Source organism: Pezoporus flaviventris, unplaced genomic scaffold (genome assembly GCF_033815535.1).
Source record: "Pezoporus flaviventris isolate CSIRO_AGI_PZ_B2104156 unplaced genomic scaffold, CSIRO_AGI_Pfla_v1 ptg000023l, whole genome shotgun sequence".
Classification (NCBI taxonomy): domain Eukaryota; kingdom Metazoa; phylum Chordata; class Aves; order Psittaciformes; family Psittacidae; genus Pezoporus; species Pezoporus flaviventris.
The window spans coordinates 6,098,776-6,118,782 of NW_026892571.1; the positions used below are offsets into that span (position 1 = coordinate 6,098,776).

Below are 20,007 nucleotides of genomic sequence, written 5' to 3' on the forward strand. Positions count from 1 at the left end.
TGCAAAGCTCGGCAGCAGTCACCGAAGCCGCTCGCTGGGCACCGCTGCCGCTGCGCTCCTCCCGCCGAGCCTTCTTCTGAGCAGCTCGGCTCGTACCGCTCCCACAGCGCTTCTTTCGGGCTCGGATCTTGCAGCCCCGCGACTCGCTCGCCTCTGCTGTGGCGGCTGGCCCCCTGAGTTCGGCCCATCGCATGTCAACAGCGACACTCGGAGCCTCAGACAGCAATTGCAGCGCAGCGGCACTGGTAAGCGGCTCTCCACTCCTGCTCAGCCGGCAGAGCTTGCTATTACCCGTGATAACTGTTTACAGACTCACAGACATGCCTGCATTCAGGATAGTCTCTCCGCCAAGTCCTATCCACCGTATTGCTTCATAGAATATCACAGAATGGTGTAGGTTGGAAAGGATATTTAAAGGTCAAATAGTTCCACCCCACGGCGTGAAAGGAACACCTTTCACTAGACCAGGTTGCTCAAAGCCCCATCCAACCTGGCTTTGAGTATCTTCAGGCATGGGGCATTTACCTTGCTGGGCAACTTGTTCTAGTGTTTCACCACACACATTGTAAACAGTTTCTTATGTCTAGTCCAAATCTATATTCATCATCCTATCACAACAGGCCCTACTAAAAAGTCTGTCATCTTACAAGCTCTCTTGAATTAATCCACAATAAGGGTACCCCCAGAGCTGGATGTGATCTCCAGGTGGGGTCTTATCATGGCAGAGTACAGGGGCAGAGTCATCTCCCTTGACCTGCTGGCCATGCTGCTGCTAATTCATCCAAGGATATGGCTGGCTTTCTTGGCTGTGAGAGTGCATCACTGGCTCATGTCCACCTTTTTATCCACCAGTACCCCCAAGTCCTTCTCTGCAGGGCTGCTCTCAACCCCTTCATCCCAGAACCTGTATTGATACTGGGGGTTGGCCATGTCACAATCAACTGAGGCTAAACAAAATGTATTGTTCAATTAAAGCTTCACCCACATTTATAGATTCGAGATGTCACATGGATTCACTAAACTGCCAATTCTTAAATTTTAGGGCCAAATGATCCAAAATGCACTATCACTCACCTAAAAATGGAGGATTTGCAAGCACAAGGAGTTACCTTGGTGTCACCTCATTACACTCAGGATCCCAACTTCCTTGCCCCTGTGCTTGCCACCATGTGGGTGGAACAAGAGCTGAGCATAGAGGAAGCTCTCCCAGGATTTCATCAGTGAGGGGAAACTTCCATGGGCTTTTTCCAGGTCTTTTGTCAAGGCTTTCATCAGGCCAGGTGTACCTGCCACGCTCTGACTCAGGTGCAGGATTTTACAATTGACCTTTTTAAACATCATGACATTCAAGCTTATCCAGCTCCCTCTGAATGGCATCCTGTCCTTCAGGTGTATGAACTAAACCATCAGTTCTGGTGTCATCTGCAAATATGCTGAGGGTGCACTTGATCACACTGCCTGTGTTGTTGATGAAGATATTGAACAGTACTATGGACCCTGGAGGCACACTGATTACTGATTTCCATCTGAACTTTATGCTGTAGAATACCCAGCCGATTCCCCATCCACTAAACAGTCCATCAAATCCACCTGTCTCCAATTTAGAGGATGACCTCACAGGAGCCCAGGTAGATACATTCCTTTGCCCACTGGTCATAGAAGGCCATTAGGCTGTCCAGGCAAGGCTTGCTCTTGGTAAAACCATGCTGGCTGTCTTGAATCACTTCCCTGTCCTCCATGTGCCTTAACGCATCTTCTAGGAGGATCTGTTCCATAATCTTCCAAGGTACAGAGATGTTGAGGGTACTAGTTCCCAGGGTCCTCCTTTCAAACCTTTTTAAAAATGTATTTCCCTTTTTCTAGTCACCAGGGACTTCACCTACTTGCCATTTTTGAAATATCATGGTTTGTCAACTACATCAGCCAATTCCCTCAACCTTAAGTCCCATGAACTTATGTGTTCCAGTTCCTCTGGTTGTCTCAAACCTGATCTTCTTACCGGGGAAGGACTTTGCTCCCGCTGTAGAAGCCCTTCACACTATTCTTTGCATCCCTTGAAAAGTTCAGCTTCAGCCATGCCTTGGCCTTCCTGAGTCCACCCCTACAGAAGTGTCCCTAGACTCTTCTCAGGATACCTATCCCAGCTTCTGCTGCCTGTGCATTTCCTTCTTGCCCCTTAGTTTCACTGGCAAGTCTTTACTCAGCCATGTCAGTCTCTTGCCTTCCATTCCATGCCTTCCATCCTGGTCTGGAACATTACTCCCCCAACCTCTCTGCTTTGCAGAGGCCTTTGCCCATCCAAGTTCCCTGGGAGGGTAGGGGCCAGTTTGCCCCAGTTTGGATATAACTGGGCCCCATCACAGCCAGATTTCTTATGTGGGGGGACTGAGCGCACTGTGGAAAGTGTCAAAAGGTCAGCTGTATTACACTCCTTTGTCCCTGAGAGTAGTTTTTCAGGGGTCTAACCCCTTGAACGGTGGGAAGTGTGTTTTCCTAAAATATAGGGACATGACTTTACTCTTCACCTGACTTATAACCCTCAAGACTGCAAAACCAACCACTGTGTGACCACTGCAACCCAGGCTGTCTCCAATCTTGACGTCTCGGATTAGCTTGCTTGCGCTGGTGACCAACAGGTCAAGAAATGCATCTCCTCTGGTAGGTCTCCTACCTGAACTAAGGGGCACTTGATGAGCCCCTCAGGAAAGCTCAGCACTTTGTGCAGGTTCTCCTGTGCAGAAAAGAGCGTTTCCCTGTCTCATTCTGAGGTGATAAATCCTCAAGTTATGCAGTGCATCAGACAACCAGACCCTCCAGCTGGAACAACCTAAGCTGCAGTTTTACACCAGGAGGTGCTGGTTCCTTGTGTCTCTGGAAGAGATACACACCAACTCTCTCAAATGTCTTTTACAACTCTGTTATAGTCACCATTGGAGGAGATGAGCAACCATAATTCCATGTCCCTTTAGATGCAGAGAACCCAGAGCAGAGTAGCTAGATAGACTCCAGCCACACATTGCCAGGCAGACCCCACTCAGAGAAAAGAGTGACCCTGTTTCAGTCCTTCAAGCTTTTTTAGGCTTCCTGCAAGACAAATTTCTATTGTTTCTCGTGTCTCAGGAAAAGAAATTCTTATGCAGCCTCCTGGCTTGCAGGTGGCTTTCTCACCAGTAGCAAGTGCAAGCTGCCTGCGGGTTCCTCTGTTAACATGAACTGTCTGTGGAACAGGGATTTATGCCATAGAACACATCTGATGGCCTAAGCCTGTGCCTTCCAAGGTCAGCTGGACAGTGGATCACAGTCTGATGTACAATGGTCTTTCGGTCAGCATCCCTACACTAGCCTGTTGTCAGGACTTACCTTTTTATCAGGACCTTGTGAAAGGGAGACTGTAATCCTCTATTTCTCAAGAGCAAAGCCCCTTCCTGGTTGTTGTCTTTGTTCACCAAATGCCCACCTCCTGGAGCTCCCCCAAACTCTTACCAAAGGAACAGGGATGTCATCTTTGTGACATCCATCTTCTGAAACTCCAACTATAGTCTCACAGTTTATGCTGGAAAGCTTCCCAGTTTCCATCTGCAGCTGGAGCTATCAGAAGAGTTGGGAAGGTCACTCTCGCCACATCCCTCTTTTGTAGAGGCCTTTACATACACAGGTCACCCAGGAAGAGGAAGATGTTGCCCCAATCTGAATAAAACCGTGCCCCATCACAGTACTGAAGAGACCTGTAGAGACCTGACAGCAATACCCTGCTCCCCACAACTTTCCTGAAGGTTTGCTGGCAACATCTCCCAATTCAAGAATTGTACCCACTCAATCTTACCTCAGCCAAGGGACATGTGAAAAACTCCTCCTGGCCCTTTAGAATCTGTGACAGAGCTTTCCCAGAAAGAACAGCTCTACAAAGATGACCGGCTCCACACAAAGCATTTGGGTGTTCTCTTTATTTTGCTTTTACATACAAGGGTCTTCTGTGTTACAACAGCACAGCTTATAACTGCAGCACAACACGTGAGGGTTTCCAAATATCCTATCATGCTGCTTTCATTCAAACAATCTTTTATTATACATGGCGGTGACAGTCCTTCTTAAGAGGAAGAGGCAAGAAAATGTTCAAATACAGTTCACGGGGGGGGGGAAGGAAAATGTGAATGCTCTAAGAAAAAACACAGAAAATCATAGCAGGACATATTTTCACTCCCATTCTGAAGCCTCTAAATTTGGGAACTATACAGACAAGACCAAATCCAATTCCTCTCTTCTGAGTTCAATTTCACCTTCAGAATTGGCAGCTAAGCCAAAGTTCTTACCGTCTGCAATCCACCCAAGGACAAGGAACATGTTCTCACAACTCTGTATAGTTACAGTCTTAGAAGGCAATTCCACTGTGCCAAAAGTCAAGCACACGGGCCAGAAAATCATCTTGGCCAAATAGGGAACTCCTTGTGGAGCTCCAGAGGAAAAAGAAATTATCTGATCTCTGGAAGTAAGGTCAGGATACGCAGTAAGTTTGCAGAGCTGTGGTTCATATATGCAGGGAGAAGGCATGAAAGGCCAAAACATGATCAGAGTTGAAACCGGCCACTGTTGTGAACAACAGGAATGGCTTTTAAAGTAAGTTCATAGCAAGAGAAGTTTGCAAGAAAATGTGAATATCACACCCTAACAGGGACAAAAAGAGTTGGAGGTGTTCAATGCTTTTCAATTGTTAGTCCCTAGGGCTGCCTGGTCACCTGAGACAGAGGACCCCAAGTGCTCCTCCATTTGTGGACCAGCTGTATGGACAAAATTATATGGGACATGATGGGATTCTGCCCAAAGCACTGGAGATGGCACAAGTTACAGCGGGACCCCCCTCAATCACCTGCCAAAGGTCTCAGGAGTCCAGAGAGGTCCCTGGTGACTGGAAACTAGTCAATGTTCTTCCAGTCCGCACGAAAGGCAAGACACAGGCAACTACAGACCTGTTGGTCTCACCTCAGCTCCTGTAAAAATCATTAATAAGGTCATACTGGTACTACTGAAACACATTTAAAGAACAATGGAGCCAGACATAGTCAACATGGGTTCCACAATGGAAAGTTCTGCTTATGATAAGGTCACCTGTGAGATGACTAGGTTTGTGGTGAACTGGGTAAAGAACTGAAGCCCTGAAGGCCAGGGCTTGAAAGGCTGCAGTAAATGGGGCTAAATCTGTCTGGTGACAGACACCAGCGATGTTCCTCATGGTTCAATTCTAGGGACATTTTCAATGTCATCAGTGATCTAGATGCAGGAGTTGAATGGATCATTAGCAACTCTTCTAATGATACTAAACTGGGAGGTGCAGTTGACTCTCTTGAGGGTCAAGATGCCATGCAGAGGTATCTGGATAGTCTGAGACATTGGGGGAATCATTGACGGCAGAAAATCTAACAAGTTTGTATAAAAAAACCTCTGCCCCAGGTATAAATACAAATCAGGCAAGGAGAGGCCCAAAAGAGGTGATTATCCAAGCCACGACAGGGAACAGTTTGAAGCCATGCCAGTTAAGGTTTAGACTACACATTTAGGAAGCATTTATTTCCTGACAGGGTTGTCAAACACTGGAACAGGCTTCCTAGAGAGCTGGTTGATGCCCCAAGCTTCCCAGTGTTTATCAGACATTTATAAAATGCCCATAAAAACATAACTTTTGGTCAAACCTGGTCAGTCAGTTGGACTAGATCAGTTTACAACTCAAATCCTACTCTGCTGTTACATTCTAACCCAACACTCTTTGTGGCGCTGTATTTCAGAGGCAGTCCCAAGGAGAGTAAGTTCCCCTTACAGGCCAAAGGAAGATACGCATTTTGCTGCTCTCCGCTGAAGATCAGACAGCTACACAAGGGATCAAAATATCCTTGCCTGCTGAGACGGAATTGTGCACATGGCCATATTTAGATATGAGCAACTCTACTTCACCGGGCAGCACTGATGCAGCATACAGAGACACAAAAAAGCTGTATGGACAGAAAAGTAAAAGACCCCACCCATCTCAGGGATGCACAAAAAGGACTCAGAAAAGAAAAAGGCCTTTGTTCATAACCATGGTCACATGGTACAGTTTCCTTGCTTTCCTGATGTAGGAAAAGGGCTACATGCATTTCAGTAAGGATGTGATTTGTCTGCCTATCCATGCCATTGTTACAGTACTCCCTCTGTTGTTCTTGTCAGCAATAGAACTGGGGTTTCTGTAAACAACCCCACTCTTAAAGCATTTCAGAAGTGGTTCTAACACGGCTGAAACATGCTATTTCCTCAGTAAAGCATTAGTTTCGTTTGGCTGTTTTTTTGTAGGATAGCCTTTCTTCAGACTTTGGCTTGCTGAGAAAACACTGATGCCAACTGGAAATGCAGAATTTGTCAGGAGGAACCATTGCCGCTTGTCTGGATTGCTTCTTATCAAAAGGCATAAAGCCTCTGGCTGTGCCAACACTTTGCTACTTAAAGGAAAGGCTACTGAACTGCTCTGCAGAGAGCACCCCATGACTGTCTGGTATCATGTTCTCCACGGTGAGAGGATCACATGAGAAATCAGGTTCATTGTTGGTAACCCCACCTGTGGCACACTCTTGTGGAGGAAGGCTGGGGAGGATGGGCTTCAGGAACTTGAACTCGCTGTTGCCCGAGCCTGTTGTAAGGCTGATCTCATAGCAATAGGCATGGGGCAGGGTCCCTGCAGCAGCCCCATCAGCCAGGCTGCTCTGCAAGTTGCTGGCACCATAAAGCACATGCCCATCCTTCAGCTCCTTTCTCTTGCACACCTTGCAAATGACAAAGGCTGCTGTGGACACGAGGAAGAGGAGTGAGACAAAAACCAAGGAAATTATTAAATAGATTGTCAGGGAGCTGCCCTCATCCTCTGTGGCCAGGCTGCTGTGTGGCAGGTGCACATCCGAAAAGTCACTGAGCAGGAGTGCACTCATTGCCGCAGTGGCTGACAGTGGTGGCTGCCCGTTGTCTCGCACCAGTATGACGAGCTTCTGCTTCACAGCATCTCTCTCTGTCACCGATCTCCTCAGTCGCACCTCCCCACTTTGAGCACCCACCACAAACAGTCCAGGATCAGAGGCCCTCAGCAGGTGGTAGGAGAGCCACGAGTTCTGCCCTGAGTCAGCATCAACAGCCACCACTTTGGTGATGAGGTAGCCTGCCTCAGCCATAACAGGAACCAGCTCACTGGAAGGAGGGCTGCTGTCCTGTGAGGGGTAAAGCACCAGTGGGGCATTGTCATTTTCATCCACCACAACAAGACGGATGGTGACATTGGCACTGAGAGGTGGTGATCCCGCATCAGAGGCACTCAACATGACCTCGATCTGCCTCACCTGCTCATAGTCCAGGGGCCGCAGCACAAACACATCCCCATTTTCAGAGTTCACAGAGATGCAGGAGCAGGAAGGCTGCTGTGTAGGGTGGGCTGGGATCAGGGAATAGGTCACCTTGGCATTCGGCCCCATGTCAGCATCTGTGGCACTGATGGTTCCAACAAGCACTGTGGGGACATTGTTCTCTCGTACATACATGGTGTATGATGTCTGGTTGAACACAGGTGCATTGTCATTTACATCGGAGATGTCCACTGTGAAGGTGTGGGTGGTTGTGAGAGGAGGTGACCCTGCGTCTGCTGCTGTGACTGTGAGGATGTACCATGCCATCTCCTCCCTGTCCAGTGCACTGACAGTCACCAACTCAAAGTAATTCTTATAGGCTGGCCGCAGGGAGAATGACAGTTGGTCGTCAAGGGCACAGGAGATCTTCCCATTGGAACCAGTATCCCGGTCTTTGACAGTAAACAGGGCGACAACTGTCCCAGGCAATGCATCCTCAGGGATTGGGCTGCTGAAGGAATTGACCACCACCTCTGGTGCATTGTCATTCACATCCAACACTTCCACCACCACTTTGCAGATTGCAGAGAGGCCTCCACCATCTGTAACTCGAATTTTGAGTTCATGTTTTGCTGCTGCCTCAAAGTCCAAAGGCTTTGTGAGTTTAATTTCACCACTCCTAGAGTCAATCTCGAATGCTGAGTGGCTCTGGCCTCCTGCTTGGCTGATCTGATAGGAGATGTCCCCATTAACTCCTGCATCACGATCGGTTGCCACTACTCTGAGAACCACAGAGCCCTCTGGGGCATTTTCCAAAACCTGTGCAATATATCGGTCTTGCATGAAGACGGGAGCATTGTCATTTACATCTAGAATGACAACGTGGATTTGCGTGGTCCCAGTCCTAGGTGGAGAGCCTCCATCCATGGCAATGAGACTGAAATCCATCTCTGCCTTCTCCTCCCTGTCGAGTGGCTTTTCCAAAACAAGTTCAATATATTGGTCACTGTCACTTCGACTGCTCAAGTCAACACTAAAGTACTCATTTTCGGGAGCGATGCTGTAAGCCTGGATGCTGTTGCTGCCAACATCCAGGTCCTGAGCCACCTCCAAAGGGAAACGAGAGCCAGGGTTGCTCGTTTCAGGTATCTTAAGAGTGACCCGTTCCTCTGGGAAAACGGGCGCGTGGTCATTGATGTCCTCCACGCCCACCTCCACCCGAAAGAACTGCACGGGGTTTGCCAACAGGAGCTCGAAGGGCAGAGTGCACGTAGCGGACTGGCCGCACAGCTCCTCGCGGTCCAGCCTCTCGGCCACGACGAGGCGGCCGGTGCCCGGCTCTAAGCGAAGGTGCTGCCGGCCGTCCTCCGAGAGCAGGCGGGCGCGGCGAGCCGAGAGCTGCGCCGGGGCCAGCCCCGCGTCCTCCGCCACGTTGGCTACCACGGAGCCGCTCTCGCTCTCCTCGGCTACGGAGTAGCGGATGGGCTCGGCGCGAGCGTGCGGCAGGGAGAGGAAAGCACAGAGACAGAGCACTTGCCTTGCGGTCGCCATGGCGGGGCGGCGGACAGCCTCCGTGTCGGGGATCGCCCGCGCAGTCCTGCACTGTAAACGGCGCGACGAGCGTGCACCGTCCTTCTCTCCGAGTCTCATAGCTCTTGGAGCGCTGCACCTGTGTCCCGGCAGCGGATGACGCGGAGCACCGTTCTCCACCGCTTACTGCCGTTCGCTGCTGCGGCTCGGCTGGTTTGAGTTTGGCTCGGCTCTGCTCGACCGGGGGTGGGTTCGGCAGACTCAAGCTGGGCTCAGCCACCTCCCCTTTGGCAGCCGCTGTGCATCGCCTTGGCCGGCAGCACCACCCTGCGGCCCGAGGCAGGACTGCGCCTTCCGCCTCTGCCCGTTCCCCGCGTTGCCGTCTCGCCCCGACGCTCGGATCCGTGCGCACACACACGGCTGCCGGGTTCTCGCCCGCCCTGGGGCCCCTCGGCAGGACACGAGCACACAGCGCCAGGGACGGCAGAGTGGGGCAAGGAGAGCCCCGCGAGGCCGCTGCCGCACCCCTAAGGCTCGGGTAGAGGCGGCAGCGGCCCCGCGGCTTTCCCCGCTGCCGGAGAGGTCCCGGAGGCGAGCCGTTGACTAGTGGCTGCGGCAAAGACGAGGCCGGACACGGAGGAGAAGACCGCGCTGGCGAGAGGCGGCGCAGAAGCCGTTCAGCGAGGCTATGCCGAGGGTGGCGGTGGTTGCAGAAGCACGGGGCGTGCTGTGTCCCAGGATAGCCTCTTTGACCACTCCTGCCCATCGCACTGCTTCCTAAAGGGCGCCTCCGAGGAGCCCTAGGGAAAGTTCAGCAGTGCATGCAGTCCTTCCCGTGCAGAAAGTTGGCTTTTCCCATCTCATTAAAACTGATAAACTTGCACTGCTTCCAACACCTAGACCCTACAGCTCGAATGACCTGAGAAACAGCAGCTTTACACCAGGAGGTGCTGTTTTTTTGTGATCTCGGGAGGAGAGACAGACTCCTTCAGATGTCTTTCACAGCTCCATTTGTTACAGCTGTCACTATTGGAGGAGATTAGCATCCTTAATCCTATGTCCGTTTCGATGTGGATAACCCTGAGCAGAGTAGGTTCACACAGGACTTGAGCCACTCGCTTCATGCCAGGCAGACCCTACTCAGGGAAAAAGAGTAACCTCGTGACAGCCCTTTAGCCAGTTTAGAACTTTCCTGACAGAGGGCAGTTTCTGTTAATTTCCACTGCCCCAGGAGAAGTTGTTCCTATGTGGACTTGTTGCTCACAGGTAGCTTTCTCACCAGTAGCAATTGGGAGTTCCCTGCAGGTTCCTTGCTTAGAAAGAGCTGAATTTCTCCTTTTGGTAAAGGATTTGTGCAACACGACAAGGCCTGTGCCTGAAAGGAGCTTGTAGTGAAGCGGCTGGATCTGTCCTCTTGCAAGAAAGAAGAGACAATGTGAGGAAATGGCCTGTTTGTGCCAGAAAGGTCATGTTAGATTGGACATGTTAGGAGACATTTCTTCACCAAAAGGGTTTTCAAGCATTGGCAAAGGCTGCCCAGAAGTGAGTCACCATCCCTAGATACGACATTTTGGAACATGGCTTTGTGGTGCTCTTAGCAGTGTAAAAACTGTTGGACTCTGGCCTCTAAAATCTTTTCCAATGCAAATGTTTCTATGATTCTGCTCAGGCTCACTGGACAGTAGAGCCTTTACTCAGCACTTACCTTTTTATCAGGGCCTTACAGAAGGGATGGCTGTAGTCCTCTGCATTTCATAGAATCCTAGAATGGTTTGGCTTGGAAGGGACGTTCAAATGTCCTTCAAAAGGTCCAACCCCCTGTCATGGTCAGGGATACATTCCACTAGACTGCCTTGCTCAAAGCCCCATCCAACCTGGAAATAGGTGGTACACCACTTCTCTGGGAAACATGTTCCGGTGCCTTGCCAGCCTCACAGGGCAGAACTTCTTCCTAAGATCTCATCTGTATTTTAATTTTAAAGCCATTTCCACCTGTCCTATCACTACACAAGCTTGTACTCCCCCTTTAGGAAGGCTGATTTAAAGCCTCCTCCTCTTTTCCAGGCTGAACAACTCCAGTTCTCTGAGAGTTTCCTCATAGGAGCACTGCTCCAGCCAGCTGATCATCTTCATGGTCCTCATCTGGACTCAATCCAATAGGTCCACATCCTTTATATGCTGGTAGCCTGAGCTGGAAGACACATTGCCAGGTCACATTTAGCTTTGCATCAACATAGCTTGTCTCTTGGATATTGAGCATTAACCACAAATCTTTGAGTGTAATCATCCTTCCAATTCCATATCCACCAAGTCGTCCATCCACCATATAAATGCTTCTCGTTTAGGGAGGATGTAATTCGGGACAGTGCCAAGTCTTTGTGCAAGCCCAGGTACGTGACATCATTCTCTCTTCCATTATCCATCAGTGCCATAACTCCACTGCAGAAAGCCACCAAATTGTTCAGAGGCATTAGTTCAGGGGCAATCGCAATCACATCCTAATATTCCATGACCCTTTGCCCTGTTTCTGGGGGCATCTGCTCAACGATCTTTCTTGGCATCAAGGTGAGACTGATCGGCCTGTAGTTCCCTGCCTCTTCCTTTATCCCTGTTAAAATTTGGGTTATGTTTCCTGTTTTCCAACCAGTGGGAACACTCAGCCAAGAATTCTGAAACGATGGTTGGCAGCTTGGCCACATGCATCTTTTCAGGTCCCATGAATTTCTGCATCTTCACAGTCCCTTAGATGATCTCAAACCTGATCTATAGCAGGTCATTCATCATTATCAGAGCCTATGACTTGCCCTTAGTGATGGGCATTGATTCTGGAGCACTTGCCAGTGAAGACTGAGGCATTTCTGGAGAGAAGCCTCTCCCTGGTCTCTGGTTTTGCTCACCAAATGCCCACCTCACGGAGCACCCCCAAACAGTTCCAAAGGAACATGGATACCATCTTTGTGACATACATCTTCTGAAACTTGTACACCTCTAGTGTCACAAACACTGTTCTGAAAAGCCTCACAGTTGCCATCTGCAGCTGGAGCTGTCACGAGGGTTGGGAAAGCCACTCTCCCACATCCATGTTTTGGAGAGGGCTTTTCATATCCAGAGCCTCTGGTACTATAGGAGTCAGCTTGCCCCTGTCTGGATATAACTCTGCCTCGTCACAGCCAGGTGGTCACTACTGAGACCCACAGAGGCTGACCAGTAACTCCCACTACTTTTCTGAAGGCTCTGCTGGCAACATCTCCCAACTCAAGAAATGTACCCACTCAACCTTACCTCAGCCAAGGGACATGGAAAAAACATTCCTGGCCCTTTGGAAACCGACTGACTTTTCACAAGAAAGACAGCCCTACAAAGAAAACTGACCCCACACAAAGCATTTGGGTGTTTTCTTTATTTGCTTTTACACACAAGGGTATCCCAAGTTAAAATAGCACAATTTATAACTGCAGCACAACACAGCATGAGGGTTTCCCACTATGCCATGCCACATGCATGCATTCAGTCTGCTCAAATACAGTTCACAGAGTGGAAGACAAAAAGAATGCAAATGCTCTAAACCCAAAAATCATAGCAGGACATCTTTCCACTCCCATCAATAAACCTCCAAATTCAGAAACAATTCTGAATTTGAATGACAAGGACAAATGCAATGTCCCTTTTCTGATTTAATCTCAATTCTACCTTCATAAAAAATCCCTTGAAGCAATTTGTGGAGCTTCCTTACAAAGCACCCCAGGACAAGGAACATCTCACAACTCCATATACTTATGAGACAATTCGACTGTGCCAAAAGTCAAGCATGTGGGGCAGAAAACCAGCCCCTTGTGGCGCTCCAGAGGAAAAAGAAATTAAAAGATCTCTGGAAGCAAGGTCAGTCTTTGCAAGAAGTTTGCAGAGCTGTGGTTCATATATGCAGGGAGAAGGCATGAAAGGCCAAAATCTGATCAGAATTGAAACTGGCCACTGTTGTGGTGAGCAACAGGAATGGCTTTTAAAGTAAGTAAGCTCATAGCAAGAGGAGTTTGAAAGAAAACAGCGGTACTTGTGGAAGATGGTCACTCCCTGAGTAACAGGGATGAAGAAGCCATTCAGTGCTTTTCTTGCCTCAATTCTTAATTAAAATATTAGCCCCCAGGGATGCCCAATCCCCTGAGACAGAGGACAGTCCCCTAAGCTCCTGGCTTGAAGGTAGTTAATGTTCTTCCAGTCTGCAGGAAGGGTATGAGGAAAGACAGGCAAATACAGACCTGTTGGTCTCAGCTGCTGGACAAAATACGATCACTCTGAGTACTAAGTTCACCTGCCTCGATGAAGAGAAAGTGGTGAATGTAGTTCTTCTGGATCTCAGTGTAAATTGGGCAAGGAGAGGCTGGAGGGCAGCCCTCCAGAAAGGGAGCTGCTGGGAGTGCTGGTGTGCAGCAGGCTCAGTAGGAGCCCGCAGTGCGCCCTGGCAGCCAAGAGGGCAAACTGCATCCTGTTGGCATCAAACACTGCACAAAACTGAAGCAGCATGTAAGGGCCAGCTTCCTAAGGAGGGGAAGTAGAGAGGGAGACACTGAGCTTTTCTCCCTCATATCCAGTGATACCTCATATGGGAACGTTTTAAAGCCATGCCAAGGGATGTTTAGACATCATATCAGGAAGCATTTCTTTCCTGAAAGGGTGGTCAAACACGGGAACAGGCTTCCTAGAGAGGTGGTCAATGTCCCAAGCCTGTGTTTAACAGGCATTTGTAAAATGCCATTAAAATCATAGTTTAACTGGTCAGCCCTAAAACGATCAAGCAGTTGGACCAGATGATCACTGTAGGTCCCTTCAAATTAAATACTTCTAGTCTAGTCTGGTTCATAAGATTCCAATACCATTTGTGCTGTATTTTCCAAGGAACCCAAGAGACAGATCACCTAAACATCCATTATGGGCCTAGGGAAGACCTTGTGTATTTTTCTGCTCTCCCCTAGAGATAGACTGTTGTACTCAAAGAGTCAAAATATATTTCTTCCTGCTTCACTGGAATCTAAATGGCAGGATTGAAGCAACTGCCTGCTTCAATGGGAAGCCCTTGTGCAGCATAGGCAGATGCACAACTGTATGGACAGACACCATCCAGAAGGAAAAACACACACAGTTCCCCATCTCAGACAGAGACATCCCGAACCCAGAGGAGAAAGAGCCCCGTGGTCATATCACATTGTCACACAGTACCCGCAATGTCCTTCATATCCTGACCCATGAGGAGGGCTACGAGCATTTCAGGAAGGTTGCAGTTTGTCCGACTGCACCACTGTGTTACAACACAGAGGAAGTGGTCCATGGTCTTGCCTGCCAGTAAGGGAGCTAAGAACTTAGCTGGGTCCTGGAAATAAAACCACTCTCAAAGCATTTCAGAAATAGCAGTAACAGAGCAGAAACATGCCATTTCCTGAATAAGGGAGCACTAGTCTCTTTTGTTAAGTTTTGTTAGGTTTTAGTATTTTTGTGGGAGAAGTCACTTTTTTCTCACTTTCTGGGAAATTGCTAATGCCAACAGCAAATTAACTCTGGAGGCACCAATGCCACACGCCCTGGTAAGGAAGCCTTTGAGTCATGAGATGTGAAGACTCTGGCTGTGCCAACACCATGTTAGTTAAAGACGAACTGTTCTGCAGAACGTAACCCAGGGTTGTCTGGTGCCACGTCCTCTGCAGTGAGAGGAACACATGGGAAATCTTGTTCATTGTTGGTAACCCCACCAGTGGCATGGAGCTGTGGTGGCAGGCTGGGGAGGATGGGCTTCAGGAACTTGAACTCGCTGTTGCCTGAGCCTGTTGTAAGGCTGATCTCATAGCAATAGGCATGGGGCAGGGTCCCTGCAGCAGCCCCATCAGCCAGGCTGCTCTGCAAGTTGCTGGCACCATAAAGCACATGCCCATCCTTCAGCTCCTTTCTCTTGCACACCTTGTGAGAGATGAAGGCTGCTGTGGACACAAGGAAGAGGAGTGAGACAAAAACCAACGAAATTATTAAATAGATTGTCAGGGAGCTGCCCTCATCCTCCGTGATCAGGCTGCTGTGTGGCAGGTGCACTTCCGAGAAGTCACTGAGCAGGAGTGCACTCATTGCTGCAGTGGCTGACAGTGGTGGCTGCCCATTGTCTCGCACCAGTATGACGAGCTTCTGCTTCACAGCATCTCTCTCTGTCACCGATCTCCTCAGTCGCACCTCCCCACTTTGAGCACCCACCACAAACAGTCCAGGATCAGAGGCCCTCAGCAGGTGGTAGGAGAGCCACGAGTTCTGCCCTGAGTCAGCATCAACAGCCACCACTTTGGTGATGAGGTAGCCTGCCTCAGCCATAACAGGAACCAGCTCACTGGAGGGAGAGCTGCTGTCCTGTGAGGGGTAAAGCACCAGTGGGGCATTGTCATTCTCGTCTACCACAACAAGGCAGATGGTGACATTGGCGCTGAGAGGTGGTGACCCCGCATCAGAGGCACTCACCATGACCTCGATCTGCCTCACCTGCTCATAGTCCAGGGGCCGCAGCACAAACACATCCCCATTCTCAGAGTTCACAGAGATGCAGGAGCAGGAAGGCTGCTGTGTAGGGTGGGCTGGGATCAGGGAATAGGTCACCTTGGCATTAGGCCCCATGTCGGCATCTACAGCACCAACAGTCCCAACAAGCACTGTGGGAACATTATTCTCACGTACATACATGGTGTACGATGTCTGGTTGAACACAGGTGCGTTGTCGTTCACATCAGAGATGTCCACTGTGAAGGTGTGGGTGGTTGTGAGAGGAGGTGACCCCGCGTCTGCTGCTGTGACTGTGAGGATGTATCGTGCCGTCTCCTCCCTGTCCAGTGCACTGACGGTCACAAGCTCAAAGTAATTCTTATAGGCTGGCCGCAGGGAGAATGACTGCTGGTCCTCAAGGGCACAGGAGATCTTCCCATTGGAACCAGAATCCCGATCCCTGACAGTAAAGAGGGCGACGACTGTCCCAGGCAATGCATCCTCAGGGATTGGGCTGCTGAAGGAACTGACCATGAGTTCCGGTGCATTGTCATTCACATCCACCACCTCCACCAACACTCTGCAAATTCCTGAGAGGCCCCCACCATCTGTGGCCCGCACACTGAGCTCATGATTCTCTGCTGTCTCAAAGTCCAAAGGCTTTGTGAGTTTAATTTCACCACTCCTGGTGTCAATCTCAAATGCCGAGTGGCTCTGTCCTCCTGCTTGGCTGATCTGATAGGAGATGTCCCCATTAACTCCTGCATCACGATCGGTTGCCACTACTCTGAGAACCACAGAGCCCTCTGGGGCATTTTCCAAAACCTGCCCAACATAAATCTCCTGCAAAAAGGCTGGAGCGTTGTCATTTACATCTAGAATGACAACATGGATTTGGGTGGTTCCACTCCTGGGTGGAGAGCCCCCATCCATGGCAATGAGACTGAAATCCATCTCTGCCTTCTCCTCCCTGTCGAGTGGCTTTTCCAGGACCAATTCCACATACTTCTTGCCCTTAACTTGACTCCCCAAATCAATACCAAAGTACTTGCTCTCAGGAGCTATGCTGTAAGCCTGGATGCTGTTGCTGCCAACATCCAGGTCCTGAGCAACCTCCAAAGGGAAACGAGAGCCAGGGTTGCTCGTTTCAGGTATCTTAAGAGTGACCCGTTCCTCTGGGAAAACGGGCGCGTGGTCATTGATGTCCTCCACGCCCACCTCCACCCGAAAGAACTGCACGGGGTTTGCCAACAGGAGCTCGAAGGGCAGAGTGCACGTAGCGGACTGGCCGCACAGCTCCTCGCGGTCCAGCCTCTCGGCCACGACGAGGCGGCCGGTGCCCGGCTCTAAGCGAAGGTGCTGCCGGCCGTCCTCCGAGAGCAGGCGGGCGCGGCGAGCCGAGAGCTGCGCCGGGGCCAGCCCCGCGTCCTCCGCCACGTTGGCTACCACGGAGCCGCTCTCGCTCTCCTCGGCTACGGAGTAGCGGATGGGCTCGGCGCGAGCGTGCGGCAGGGAGAGGAAAGCACAGAGACAGAGCACTTGCCTTGCGGTCGCCATGGCGGAGCCGCGAACAGCCTCCGTGTCGGGGATGGCTCGCGCAATCCTCTGCGGCAAGCGGAGCCTGGCTGCAGCGCGGTCAGCGTGCGCCCTTCCTCTGTCCGACTCCGGTTGGCGGCCCGGAGCGCTGCCGGCGTGTCCCGGCAGCCGGTGGCGCGGAAAAACGCTCTCCGCCGGCTGCCCACCTCCGCTTAGCTTTGCTGTGTTCGACTCGTCTGCTTTGGGCTGGGCAGAGCCAGGGTGGGCTCCTCCGGCTCCCCTCCCAAAGCCTCTGCGCATCGCCTTGGCCGGCAGCACCACCCTGCGGCCCGAGACGGGACTGCGCCCGTCTCCGCCCGCTGCCCGCGCTGTCGGCTTGCCCCAGCACACGGACCCGTGCGGACATAGGCGACTGTCGGGCGCTCACCCACATTGGGACTTCGCGGCAGGATGCTCGAACACCGCGCAGGGGACAGCAGAGCCGGTCAGGAGAGCCGAGAGCCCTGTGGGGCCGCCGCTCATCCCTAAGACTCTGGGCATCACCGGCAGCTGCCCCGCGGGTTCCTCCGCTGTCCAGAGTCCTCCGGCGACGTCCCGGTGGAGACCAGTGCACAGCCAGGCTGCCACAAGGCTGAATCCGGACACGGAGGAGCAGGCAGAGTTGGCGCAAGGCGGGGGAGAAGCCATCCAGTGGGATGATGCCAAGGGTGGCCGTGCTTGCAAAGGCACGGGAAGTGCCTGCGCCCAGGACAGCATGCTCACCACAATGCTTCCTAAAGGGAATCTTCGACGAGCCCTCAGGAATGCACAGCAGTACTTGCAGGTGCTCGAGTCCTGGAGAGTCCTTCTCTCGGGTAGAAACTGTGATACATCTTGTAGTTGTGCACTGCATCAGACACCTGTCCCATCCAGCTGGAATGACCCGAGAAGCAGTCGGTTACGTGGTGCTGGTTCCTTGTGATCTTCGGAGGAGAGACACTCCTACCTTCTCAAATGTCTTTCACAACTCCGTTTCTTACAGGTGTTCTATTGGAGGAGATTAGTATCCATAAGCCTATGTCTGTTTGGATGTGGAGAACCCTGAGCAGAGTAGCTTCAGGCAGGACTCCAGCCAGGCACTGCATGACCCCACTTAGGGAAAAGAGTACTCCCTTGCCACTCCTTCAAGCCAGTTTAGAGCTTTCCTGCCAGAGAGCAGCAACTTTTCCATTGTCCCAAGAAGTTCTATGTGGACTTACTGATCACAGGTGGCTTTCTCACCAGTAGCAACTGGGTGTTCACTATAGGTTCCTTACTTAAAATGAGCTGAATTTCTTCTGCTGCTAAAGGATTTGTGCAATACAACACAGCACAGGATAGCCAAGGCTCACGCTTGAAACAAAATTGTAGCTAGGTTGGAGTTGGTCTCTTCTTGTAAGTACAGAATGTGAATGGCCTCAATTTGTGCCAGGAAGGTCTAGATTGGATGTTAGATTTCTTCACCAAATGGGTTTGCAGGGAAGTGCAGGGAAGTGGTTGAGTCATCATCCCTGGACATGGCACTTTGGGGCATGGTTTTGTGGTGTCTTTGGCAGTGTTAATCATTGGACTTGATTTTCAGGGATTCTTACCAAGTCATTCTGTTTCACTCAGGATGATTGAATAGTGGAGCCATGCAGAAGGGATGGCTGTAGTCCTCTGCATGTCATAGAATCACAGAATCCTCGAATGGTTTTGTTTGGAAGGGTCTTTAAAGATCATTTAGTTCCAACCTGCCCTGCAATGGACACAAAGGGACACATTCCACCAGAAAAGTTCCACAAAGCCCCATCCAACCTGACCATACATGGGACATCCATCACTTCTCTGGGTAACCTGTTCCAGTTCCTTACCAATCCTACAAGGAAGAACATAATATCTAATGTAAAGCCATATCCACTTGTTCTATCACTACATGAACTTGTACAGGCCCTTTAGGAAGGCTGCTCTAAAGCCTCCTTGAGCCTTCTGTTGTCCAGGCTGGACAACTCCAGCTCTCTCAGGGTTTCCTCATAAGAGAATTGCTCCAGCCATCTAATCATCTTTGTGGCCCTTGTCTGGAGTCAATCCAACTCACTCCAACAGATCCATGTCCTACCTTGCAAGCACACAATGGGTCAAGTTAATTTTGCATCAAGCAAGACAACTTGTCACTTGGACATCGAGTCATTAACCACCTTTGAGTGCAATTATCCTTCCAATTCCATATCCATTCCAAGTAGATACATCATATAAATACTTCTCCAATTTAAGAAGGGTGTTATGTGGGACAGTCAAGCCTTTGCCCAAGTCCAAGTAGATGACAGCATTCGGTCTTCCCTTATGGAGCAGTGTCATAACCCTATTGTGGAAGGCCATCAAATTGTTCAGGGATGTTAGTGAGGCCATGTCGGCAGGCACCAATCACATTCCATGAGCCTTTGCATGCATTCCAGGGAGATCTGGTCCATGATCTTGCTGGGCAATGAGGTGACTGACTTGTAGTTTCCTGGCTTTTTCCCTTTGTAAATATCGGGGTTATGTCTCCCATTTTTCTGTCACTGGGATCCTCTGACTGCCATGACTTCTGAAGCAGGATGGATAATATATTGACTATTGCATCTCTTCAAGTCCCATGTATTTCTGCAGCTTTATGTTCCTTTAGTTGGTCTCCAACCTGATCATCTCTACAGTGGGTTGTCATCATTCTCCCAGTCCATTACTTGCCCTTCGTGGCTTGATCATTGATGCTAGAGAAGGCTGAGATTTCTGTAGAGAAGCCTCTCCCTGGTCACTGTTTTTGCTCACCAAATGCCCACCTCATGGAGTTCCCACAAACACCATAAACACTTCCAAAAGAACAGGGATGCCATCTTTGTGACATCCATCTTCTGAAACTCCACTTTCAGTGTCACACTTTGTTCTGGAAAGCCTCACAGTTGCCATCTGCAGAAGTCAGGAGAGTAGGGCAGGTCACTCTCCCCACCTCCCTGCTTTGCAGACGTCAAAGCAAACCCAGGGTCTCTGGGAAGGAGGGGGCCTGGTATTCTTGATCTGCATATAACAGCAACAGTACCGAGGAGAC

General features: G+C 50.4%; 2 protein-coding genes across 2 annotated transcripts; both read right to left on the minus strand.

Annotated features, from left to right (window-relative positions):
• Positions 1 to 6,388: 6,388 nt before the first annotated feature.
• On the minus strand, positions 6,389 to 8,959 carry LOC133270900 (protocadherin beta-15-like). Its single transcript, XM_061456489.1, has one exon. The coding sequence runs from the start codon at positions 8,901 to 8,903 to the stop codon at positions 6,462 to 6,464; it is 2,442 nt and encodes an 813-aa protein (XP_061312473.1). The 5' UTR covers positions 8,904 to 8,959; the 3' UTR covers positions 6,389 to 6,461.
• A 5,554-nt stretch (positions 8,960 to 14,513) lies between these two features.
• Positions 14,514 to 17,014, minus strand: LOC133271244 (protocadherin beta-15-like). Its single transcript, XM_061457190.1, has one exon. It carries the CDS (start codon positions 16,944 to 16,946, stop codon positions 14,514 to 14,516), a length of 2,433 nt encoding a protein of 810 aa, XP_061313174.1. The 5' UTR covers positions 16,947 to 17,014.
• Positions 17,015 to 20,007: the final 2,993 nt, after the last annotated feature.